Source organism: Nerophis ophidion, linkage group LG24 (genome assembly GCF_033978795.1).
Source record: "Nerophis ophidion isolate RoL-2023_Sa linkage group LG24, RoL_Noph_v1.0, whole genome shotgun sequence".
Classification (NCBI taxonomy): domain Eukaryota; kingdom Metazoa; phylum Chordata; class Actinopteri; order Syngnathiformes; family Syngnathidae; genus Nerophis; species Nerophis ophidion.
Window position 1 is genome coordinate 40,525,320 of NC_084634.1, and position 12,074 is coordinate 40,537,393.

At 46.1% G+C, this 12,074-nt stretch overlaps 1 protein-coding gene across 1 annotated transcript in view; it reads left to right on the forward strand.

Annotated features, from left to right (window-relative positions):
* The window catches only part of gabrb1 (gamma-aminobutyric acid type A receptor subunit beta1), a 42,710-nt gene extending 35,979 nt beyond the window's left edge, over positions 1 to 6,731 (forward strand). Inside the window, exons 8-9 of the mRNA XM_061886433.1 lie at positions 2,603 to 2,856; positions 5,846 to 6,731. Of these exons, the coding sequence (XP_061742417.1) occupies positions 2,603 to 2,856; positions 5,846 to 6,187 (596 nt within the window). The 3' untranslated portion in view covers positions 6,188 to 6,731. The remainder of the gene's footprint in view (positions 1 to 2,602; positions 2,857 to 5,845) is intronic.
* The last annotated feature ends 5,343 nt before the right edge of the window (positions 6,732 to 12,074 follow it).

Here is a 12,074-nt window from a genome sequence, read left to right on the forward strand (position 1 = left end):
ATGGACTGGACTCTCATACTATTATGTTAGATCCACTATGGACTGGACTCTCACACTATTATGTTAGATCCACTATGGACTGGACTTTCACACTATTATGTTAGATCCACTATGGACTGGACTCTCACACTATTATGTTAGATCCACTATGGACTGGACTCTCATACTATTATGTTAGATCCACTATGGACTGGACTCTCACACTATTATGTTAGATCCACTATGGACTGGACTCTCACACTATTATGTTAGATCCACTATGGACTGGACTCTCACACTATTATGTTAGATCCACTATGGACTGGACTCTCATACTATTATGTTAGATCCACTATGGACTGGACTCTCACTATTATGTTAGATCCACTATGGACTGGACTCTCACACTATTATGTTAGATCCACTATGGACTGGACTCTCACACTATTATGTTGGATCCACTATGGACTGGACTCTCACTATTATGTTAGATCCACTATGGACTGGACTCTCACACTATGTTAGATCCACTATGGACTGGACTCTCACACTATTATGTTAGATCCACTATGGACTGGACTCTCACACTATGTTAGATCCACTATGGACTGGACTCTCACACTATTATGTTAGATCCACTATGGACTGGACTCTCACACTATTATGTTAGATCCACTATGGACTGGACTCTCACACTATTATGTTAGATCCACTATGGACTGGACTCTCACACTATGTTAGATCCACTATGGACTGGACTCTCACACTATTATGTTAGATCCACTATGGACTGGACTCTCACACTATTATGTTAGATCCACTATGGACTGGACTCTCACACTATTATGTTAGATCCACTATGGACTGGACTCTCATACTATTATGTTAGATCCACTATGGACTGGACTCTCACACTATTATGTTAGATCCACTATGGACTGGACTTTCACACTATTATGTTAGATCCACTATGGACTGGACTCTCACACTATTATGTTAGATCCACTATGGACTGGACTCTCATACTATTATGTTAGATCCACTATGGACTGGACTCTCACACTATTATGTTAGATCCACTATGGACTGGACTCTCACACTATTATGTTAGATCCACTATGGACTGGACTCTCACTATTATGTTAGATCCACTATGGACTGGACTCTCACACTATGTTAGATCCACTACGGACTGGACTCTCACACTATTATGTTGGATCCACTATGGACTGGACTCTCACACTATTATGTTAGATCCACTATGGACTGGACTCTCACTATTATGTTAGATCCACTATGGACTGGACTCTCACTATCATGTTAGATCCACTATTGACTGGACTCTCACAATATGTTGGATCCACTACGGACTGGACTCTCACACTATTATGTTAGATCCACTATGGACTGGACTCTCACACTATTATGTTAGATCCACTATGGACTGGACTCTCACACTATTATGTTAGATCCACTATGGACTGGACTCTCACACTATGTTAGATCCACTATGGACTGGACTCTCACACTATTATGTTAGATCCACTATGGACTGGACTCTCACACTATGTTAGATCCACTATGGACTGGACTCTCACACTATTATGTTAGATCTACTATGGACTGGACTCTCACACTATTATGTTAGATCCACTATGGACTGGACTCTCACACTATTATGTTAGATCCACTATGGACTGGACTTTCACACTATTATGTTAGATCCACTCTGGACTGGACTTCCACACTATTATGTTAGATCCACTCTGGACTGGACTTTCACACTATTATGTTAGATCCACTATGGACTGGACTCTCACACTATTATGTTAGATCCACTCTGGACTGGACTCTCACACTATTATGTTAGATCTACTATGGACTGGACTCTCACACTATTATGTTAGATCCACTATGGACTGGACTCTCACTATTATGTTAGATCCACTATGGACTGGACTCTCACTATTATGTTAGATCCACTATGGACTGGACTCTCACTATTATGTTAGATCCACTATGGACTGGACTCTCACTATTATGTTAGATCTACTATGGACTGGACTCTCACACTATTATGTTAGATCCACTATGGACTGGACTCTCATACTATTATGTTAGATCCACTATGGACTGGACTCTCATACTATTATGTTAGAGCTTTGAGCAAAGATCAAGCCATGATGCGGCAGTTCCTGAAGTCCTTCTAAAGGCAGGCCTTTCCCCCCAGTTTGTGGACTTTATTCCTGAACGCTGCTCCTCAGCTGTCTCTAACTGCCAATCAGGATACATCTACATCCAGGTAGCCGATCAAGACATTGTTAGTTTACTGGCTATGCTACCGAGGTGTTTGCTTTCCGTGCACTCCTCAGCTACACTAGTTTTTGTTTTATGTGCCAATTAAACAAGTTTTACCTGCACACACCTTAGAGTCATGTTGCAAGCAACACTGCCAGCTGCTCACACATTAAGGATACAACTAAACGATTCCTATTTAAGCAGGCTGGAAAGCTGCTATAAATATTCCGTATGTCTTTTCCAGCCTGAGAGGGAGGGTTACTTCCAAATAATGGTGAATCCGGTTATTTCACTGACCTCACTTGGTCCTTTTCTTGTTCTGCAGGCATAACTACGGTGCTGACCATGACCACCATAAACACCCACCTGAGGGAGACACTTCCTAAGATTCCATACGTCAAGGCAATCGACATCTACTTGATGGGCTGCTTTTTCTTTGTTTTCCTGGCTTTACTGGAGTACGCCTTTGTCAACTATATTTTCTTCGGTCGAGGTCCTCACCTGCAGAAGAAAGTGGCGGAAAAGGCCGCCAAGTCCATCATCGACAATAAGAGCAGACTGGAGAGCAGCAAAGTACAGGTAACTAACAAAACTAATGAAGTTTACACTCAGGCTGCACAAATAATCACAATTAAGGTTTTAACTACAAACCCAGTTTCCATATGAGTTGGGAAATTGTGTTCGATGTAAATATAAACAGAATACAATGATTTGCAAATCCTTTTCAACCCATATTCAGTTGAATATGCTACAAAGACAACATATTTGATGTTCAAACTCATAAACTTTAATTTTTTTTGTTGCAAATAATAAACTTAGAATTTCATGGCTGCAACACGTGCCAAAGTAGTTGGGAAAGGGCATGTTCACCACTGTGTTACATCACCTTTTCTTTTAACAACACTCAATAAACGTTTGGGAACTGAGGAAACTAATTGTTGAAGCTTTGAAAGTGGAATTCTTTCCCATTCTTGTTTTATGTAGAGCTTCAGTCCTTCAACAGTCCGGGGTCTCCACTGTCGTATTTTACGCTTCTTAAAGCGCCACACATTTTCCATGGGAGACAGGTCTGGACTGCAGGCGGTTCCAGGAAAGTGCCCGCGCTCTTTTTTTACGAAGCCACGCTGTTGTAACACGTGCTGAATGTGACCTGGCATTGTCTTGCTGAAATAAGCAGGGGCGTCCATGAAAAAGATGGCGCTTAGATGGCAGCATATGTTGCTCCAAAACCTGTATGTACCTTTCAGCATTAATGGTGCCTTCACAGATGTGTAAGTTACCCATGCCTTGGCCACTAATGCACCCCCATACCATCACACATGCTGGCTTTTGGACTTTGCGTCGTTAACAGTCTGGATGGTTCACTTCCCCTTTGGTCTGGATGACACAATGTCGAATATTTCCAAAAACAATTTGAAATGTGGCTTCACGGTGGCAGAGGGGTTAGTGCGTCTGCCTCACAATACGAAGGTCCTGCAGTCCTGGGTTCAAATCCAGGCTCGGGATCTTTCTGTGTGGAGTTTGCATGTCCTCCCCGTGAATGCGTGGGTTCCCTCCGGGTACTCCGGCTTCCTCCCACTTCCAAAGACATGCACCTGGGGATAGGTTGATTGGCAACACTAAATTGGCCCTAGTGTGTGAATGTGAGTGTGAATGTTGTCTGTCTATCTGTGTTGGCCCTGCGATGAGGTGGCGACTTGTCCAGGGTGTACCCCGCCTTACGCCCGATTGTAGCTGAGATAGGCGCCAGCGCCCCCCGCGACCCCGAAAGGGAATAAGCGGTAGAAAATGGATGGATGGATGGAATTTGAAATGTGGACTCGTCAGACCACAGTACACTTTTCCACTTTGCATCAGTCCATCTTAGATGATCTCGGGCCCAGAGAAGCCGGCGGCGTTTCTGGATGTTGTTGATAAATGGCTTTCACTTTGCATAGTAGAGCTTTAACTTGCACTTACAGATGTAGCGACCAACTGTATTTAGTGACAGTGGTTTTCTGAAGTGTTCCTGAGCCCATGTGGTGATATCCTTTAGAGATTGATGTCGGTTTTTGATACAGTGCCGTCTGAGGGATCGAAGGTCACGGTAACCAGCGTCCGGGTGAGGGAAATCTGGGTCCTTTGTTTGTGTTCTTAATGGAGGTCTTCTAGCTGCTCTTTGTCTGATCCCTCACCTAGGACCAGTTTGCCTTGGGAGACCCTACCAGGGGGCATAGAATCCCCCGGACAACATAGCTCCTAGGATCATTGGGAAACGCAAACTCCTCTACCACAATAAGGTGGCAGCTCAGAGAGGAGTTTCTGGTTTTTTTTTTTGGCAAGACGGTGTGCTGAGTGTACAAACATTAAGTGGCTGCAATGAAACCTACTCAGTGGTCTAGTGGTTAGAGTGTCCGCCCTGAGATGGGTAGGTCGGGAGTTCAAACCCTGGCCGAGTCATACCAAAGACTATAAAAAAATGGGAGCCATTACCTCCCTGCTTGGCACTCAGCATCAAGGGTTGGAATTTGGGGTTAAATCACCAAAAATGATTCCCGGGCTTGGCACCGCTGCTGCTCACTGCTCCCCTCACCTCCCAGGGGGTGATCAAGGGGCTGGGTCGAATGCAGACGACACATTTCACCACACCTAGTGTGTGTGTGACAATCATTGCTACTTTAACTTTAACTTTTTAAATAAAGAGTGAAAAATGTAAAAGGGTTGAATACTATTTTACAGCAAGAAAGTAAGGTTGGTATTGATATCGTGATGTTACAGAATGGATATCAGTATCTGACATGGAAAAGAGGAATCAAGCCATCCCTAAATCAGTCCATTTAAAAAATATACCTTCAAGTTTGCTTTTAACTGAATTTTTGTCATTAGCAGTGTTATGGTTTAAACAAAGGGAGATGACGGCAGACTGACACCAGGGTAAAGGTCAATAATTTATTATATATAGTAAATATATATAATAAGACATAATAAACAATACTAAACTAATAAGACAACCCAAGGAAATGGAGTGTGTCAAACCCAAGTGCGAACGTGTGTTACTATGTGGGTAGATTAACTGAAGTGTGTGTTACCGTAAATGTTGAATGAGGAAGCAGACAAAAGGAGTCCAAGTTCCGCAAGGGGTCCGTGGGGCAGAGAGAGAGACGTCAGAGTCCGGGGGCGAGCGAGGAGTCGGGAAACGAGGGAGGCAGTCCAAATCCGGGGCAACGGAAGGGAAACACTGCAAAAAACACGGGAGAACAAACAAGGATGTCAGAACACTAGGGAAAAGCGCAGAGAGAGAGAGAGCATAAGCCTTACGGTATCCGATTAGAGAACTAAATTCCCGCGCCGATCCTTGGGTCCACTGGTCCTTTATTGAGCTCGCCCTCATCAGTACCAGGTGAGCAGATTGGTAAATGAGTGCAGGCTTGTCGCTGCGTGGGCGTGCTGCGCTCAGCGTAAGTGGGGGCGTGTCCGGGTGCGCTATCAGCGGGTCCCATGGGTGGTCCCGCAGTGGAGGGAGACGCAGACTGCGCGTGTGCCGCAACAAGCAGTTGAACAAATAACTGAAAGCGATCTCCACCCTCAGGTTGACGCCCACGGAAACATCCTTCTGACCAATCTGACGGGCGACATCGGGGGAGGTGACATCATTGGCTCTCTGAACGACCCCCGGGCCCAGATGTTCTCTTACGACAGAGCCACCATACAGTACCGCAAGCCCATGACCAGCCGAGACCTGTATGGACGACCAGCCATCGAGAGGCCGGTGGGCCACAAGAAGGGCCAGCTAAGGAGGAGAGCCTCACAACTCAAAGTCAAGATCCCAGACCTTACTGATGTCAATTCCATAGACAAGTGGTCACGTGTGGTTTTCCCCATTGCATTTACCTTTTTCAATCTGGTCTACTGGCTTTACTACGTCCACTAAGTTTGCGAGGGGAAGTGTGAGTGGCAGGAATGACACGGGATTCTACTTTGTGCTTATAAAAAGCCTGTTTTGGGGCAAGGAACGTGGACTCCTTTAGAGTAAATACTATTCATTATGCAGTATTTATGTAAATAATGTACATAATATATATGCTATAATTTATTAAGGATCATACTTTGAATCCAAGCGCAACATGCATCGATACGGAGGTAAGTGTTTGGTGTACAAATAGATGAAAAGGAGCTGTGACCCAGTTATCTGCCATCTGGCTTTGTGCACGTTAACAGGAGACCGCTTTGACTTTCTTTCAGGGTAAAGATGGAACGAAAAGGAAGTCCAGCGCAAAAACTGCAGGGTAACGTTCATTTCACTGGAAAAATGTTCTGTTTACTTGAGGTGCTTTGACTGGCCTGGCAGTCCTACTAACACTGACTAAGCCATGCTTTTTGGTTTTTTACCAGACGTACAGTAAGTGTCTACCACCTGACCGGGGACGGTCCGATCCCAAATGTCCTCGATTTGTTATTGTGAAAGGGGGGGGGGGGTGGGGGGGGGGGGTCACAACAACAGTTACAGTATTTAATGGGTTATACTTCTAGAGCGCTTTGACACTAGTTCCCCATTCACCCATTCACACACTGATGGCCATGCAAGGCCCTAACCACCACCCATCAGGAGCAAGGGTGAAGTGTCTTGCTCAAGGACAGGACGGATCTGACGAGGTTGGTAGAAGGTGGATATTGAACCAGAGACCCTCAGGTTGCTGGCACAGCCACTCTGCCAACCGCGCCACGCCGTCCCCATAATTTATTGCTGTTTTCAATACAGTAGAAAGGGGATTCGTACGACCCCACCCGTCACCGTCTACATGAATTGGGGCGAGAGGCTTATCCACCAGATGGCAGTAGAGTGTTGAATCCCCTAAATTGCGTTTTGTGGCAAGTCCACAGCATAGGTCGAATGTAGAGTGGCACTTTCCATTATTTCAGCAGACTGCATTGCCAAATGATTAACCACCCTCCTCGTCCTCTCATGCGATATCCACCAAGGAACGAGCCATATGAATCCCTTACCTACTGTATGCTTCTATTTGAATGAATGAAGTTTTGGATTGTCACGTCTTTCAGATGTATCGGTCTGTTGTGGTGAAGAAGAAGCTGAGCCAGAAGGCAAAGCTCTCAATTTACCAGTCGAGCTACGTTCCCATCCTCACCTATGGTCATGAGCTTTGGGTTATGACCGAGAGGACAAGATCAGGGGCACAAGCGGCCCAAATGAGTTTCCTCCTCCGTCCCTACTTAGAGATAGAATATCTGCTTTTTGCAGATGATGTGGTTCATCCGGCCGGGATCCTCAGCTCTCACCGGATCGGTTCGCAGCCGAGTGTGAAGCTACCGGAATGAGAATCGGCACCTCCAAGTCCCGAGTCCATGGTTCTCGCCCGGAAAAGGGTGGAGTGCCATCTCCAGGTTGGGGAGGAGACCCTGCCCCAAGTGGAGGAGTTCAAGTACCTAGGAGTTTTGTTCATGAGTGGGTGAAGAGTGGATTGTGAGATCGACAGGCGGATCGGTGCGGCGTCTTCAGTAATGTGGACGCTGTATTGATCGGTTGTGGTGAAGAAGGAGCTGAGCCGGAAGGCAAAGCTCTCAATTTACCGGTCGATCTACGTTCCCATCCTCACCTATGGTCATGAGCTTTGGGTCATGACCGAAAGGACAAGATCACGGGCACAAGCGGCCCAAATGAGTTTCCTCCGCCGGGTGGTGGTTCTCTTTCTTAGGGTGAGAAGTTCTGTCATCCGGGAGGAACTCAAAGTAAAGCCGCTGCTCCTCCACATGGAGAGGAGCCAGATGAGGTGGTTCAGGCATCTGGTCAGGATGCCACCCGAACGCCTACCTAGGGAGGTGTTTAAGGCACGTCCGACCGGTAGGACGGCACGGGGAAGTCCAAAGACACGTTGGGAAGACTATGTCTCCCGGCTGGCCTGGGAACACATCGGGATCCCCCGGGAAGGGCTGGACGAAGTGGCAGGGAAGAGGAAAGTCTGGGCTTTCCCGCTTGGGCTGCTAAGCAGGCAAGCCAAAGCTGCGACCCGACCTCGGATAAGTGGAAGACGATGGATGGATGGATAGACGTCTTCCAGACAGACAAGTTAAGCAGCACCGGAACATCATTTAAATCAAATAATGAATATGTAAAAATATAAAGGTATCAATCAATGGGACACATAAACTAAGTTCTATCCGTCCCACAGTCCTAGTTCGGATTGTCAGTCTAATGGTGTTTCCAGCCCTTAGACAGAAGCTGTTTTTTTAGTCTGTTTGTCTTGCTTTCCACGGCCAGTGTTGAAGTCAGTGAGAGCAGGCAGTTGTGTGCGGATGTTCCTGTTCCTGTTCTTTTGAGGGAAGTTGGTAAACCACACATTGCAGCGGCACATCAAAGTTCTTTCTGTCACTGGCCTGTGGAAGTTAGTGAGCACAGGCGGACCCCGCTCCTGCTAGGCCTTCCCTAGCCGATGTTCCAGGAAAGGTTTGTCTAGGAACCTTATTGTCCACTCCGTCAGACATCAGTCAGGTACCGGATCGCCTCTCTGTAGGTTGTCTCGTTGTTTTCTGGAATCAGTCCTACGACGGTGGTATCATCGGCAATCTTAACGGTGGTGTTAGTGGGGCCTGAGGGGGAACAATCATGGGTTACAATGGAGAAGACCGTCGGGCTTAGGACACATCCCTGTGGTGTGCCTGTGCTGAGATAGAAGTTTGAGGAGATGTATTTGTAGTGGTTTCCTGATTCAATCCCGGCTGTTTGAGCTCATGTTGAGGCGTCCCTGGGCAAGACACTGAACCCCTAACTGCTCCTGATGGGTCGTGGTTAGCACCTTGTTATTCTTAATGGGAAATGACTATAAAAGCCGACTGCATTCTATTTCCCCTCTGGACGGTTTGTGAGAAAGCCCATTGGATTGCCCAGACCGTGGTCATTTAAGGTCTACACTAATTAATGTAGGATGGACTGTACTGAAGACTGAGCTGCAGTCTGCGTGGAATTTGTGAGGGTCATTGGTCAGCAGACAGAACAGGTTCAATGTGGGTTTTACTCGTCTGAGGTGGACCCTGCCTTCTGCCCCAGTGCAGCTGGGATAGGTTCCAGCCCCCTTGCGACCCCGAGAGCGGTAGAAAATGGATGGCTGGAGGGATAGCAACTTGTTTGTTTGCTATGACACTGAGGTATAGGGCACTTGAAGTGTGTTGTAAACTGTAATCAGCAGGGCCCCAGCAAGAGCACAAACCCCGCGAGGGCCCGATTGCTATTTGGGCACCTTTTTGAGGCCCTTAATATGTGCACAAAGTCCCAATACTATGCAGGCGTGTCAGGAAAGGCGAAAAATGTTACGTTTTAAAGGTCTGAAAACCACATTTCTAAATTATCTCCCTAGCGCCACCTTTGAAATCAGGGCACATTAGCCCCTCCTACCAGTATCACCTATGGACACAAAAATTGCAGATGTTTATCATGCCGGGAACCACAAAACGGTCTCAGGATCTCATATCTGAAAAGGAACATGAAGTTTGGCCATCTTGGTTGTTTGTCTTCCATTCTTCGGTGTTACTTTAACAGACTTTAACCGAATCCGTAGCGCTTGCAATGACAGATCCTACACAAATAGGCCATGATGAATAGCGGAGTATGTTTCTTACGCCATGAGATGTGGGCGTGGTATGGCGCCAAACTTTGCTCCGATGTTTTGCACCATTTTTGGCGAAAAAAAGGGGTGGGACTTAAACAAACTCCTCCTAGAGACTTTGACCAAGTGAGTCGTCGTGGGTACAATTCCAGATACTACACATAAATTGGGAACACGTTGCCTACATCACAAGATGTGGGCGGGGCTTGCCACCAAACATTGGTCCGATACTTTGCCTCAAAACACAAAGTGTTGATAACTCGGCTCCACAATTTGAGATCTTGATCTTATTTGGTAGAAATGGCGACGATGACACCCTGAAGTGCCCGATGGGTCAGAACCTACTCCTACCTATGCGAAGTGGGTGGAGCCTAACGGCGAAAACTACCCCACACCCTCACCAATCTGTCGTTTCTGGTGATCGGAGAAATGACAAAATAATGTTTTGCAAGTGACAGGAAGTGGGCGTGGCATGGCGCCAAACTTTGATCTGACGGTTCGCCACAAAATACGAAACGTTAATAACTCGGTTTCACGAGTTTCAAATCTTGCCATATTTGTATCCTTTGTTTTGCCACTCAAATTGAAACCTTTGCCAAAAGTTGCACTACATATGCAATATTGGAAAGGTGCTGCTGTGTCCGGTGACCAAACAATAATAGAGTTTTAATTCATTTGGTATTGAAGATGTAGTGTGGATATCTGACACATGAAAAAGTGGTATCGGGCCATGGTATCACCCACCAGTAGAGTTGTCATACAGCACGTCTGCCACATCAGCTGCAGATTGTCCTGTCTGGTTATGGTTCGCACTCTTTTAAGACTCATGTTTCTTTCATCCACTTTGCATTTAGTGTGTTTATAATAACACTGAACTTAGGAACAATAGTATCTCTTTCCTTAATATTTTTCAGTCGGAGGCTTGCGAGGAGGAACTTTTTCAGTTGCTTGAGCAACTACACTCTTGTTGTTTTCTCACATATTACAATGCATGCAACAACTGTAAATACTGTTTGTCCGATGGGATACATTGTGGTCATCTACAGTACAACCGCAGATTTATAGTTCCGTTAAGATTGTGCTTATTGCATGCGCAGGTTACTGCTTTTCAACTGTCATTTTTGCTTGATTCCAAAAATCATTACATACACAGAATAAAGGTTAAACTGGAACACTGATATTTTCGCAAAAAAAAAAAATAAACAAATGAAAATGTCAATTAAATTTGCACCAAATGTATTCTGGGAGTGTCTTCAGTCTGTACAACGTCGGCTTCTTCACAAGAACTGCATTTCATCTCATGTTCATGTTGTTTCCTGTGACACGAGTCCTCCACCCCGCTCTCCACTTTGTGTAGACCCTCGGGATGCTGGACATGGGGTGGAACCCTTCTGGTCTTATCTAGTTCCAATGACATCCCCATGTCCTTGTTCTAAATACTCTTAAGGAGAATCAAGGAGTCGATGTCAGCTCTTCTTGACATACCCCTTGATGCCAATTATCAATCAATCAATGTTTATTCATATAGCCCCAAATCACAAATGTCTCAAAGGACTGCACAAATCATTACGACTACAACATCCTCGGAAGAACCCACAAAAGGGCAAGGAAAACTCACACCCAGTGGGCAGGGAGAATTCACATCCAGTGGGACGCCAGTGACAATGCTGACTATGAGAAACCTTGGAGAGGACCTCAGATGTGGGCAACCCCCCCCCCCCCTCTAGGGGACCGAAAGCAATGGATGTGGAGCGGGTCTAACATGATACTGTGAAAGTTCAATCCATAGTGGCTCCAACACACCCGCGAGTGTTCAGTTCAAGCGGATCCAAGACAGCAGCGAGAGTCCCGTCCACAGGAGACCATCTCAAGCGGAGGCGGGTCAGCAGCGTAGAGATGTCCCCAACCGATACAGGCGAGCGGTCCATCATGGGTCCCGACGAGCGGTCCATCATGGGTCTCGACTCTGGACAGCCAGTACTTCATCCATGGTTATCGGACCAGACCCCCTCCACAAGGGAGGGGGGGACATAGGAGAAAGAAAAGAAGCGGCAGATCAACTGGTCTAAAAAGGAGGTCTATTTAAAGGCTAGAGTATACAAATGAGTTTTAAGGTGAGACTTAAATGTTTCTACTGAGGTAGCATCTCGAACTGTTACCGGGAGGGCATTCCAGAGTACTGGAGCCCGAACGGAAAACGCT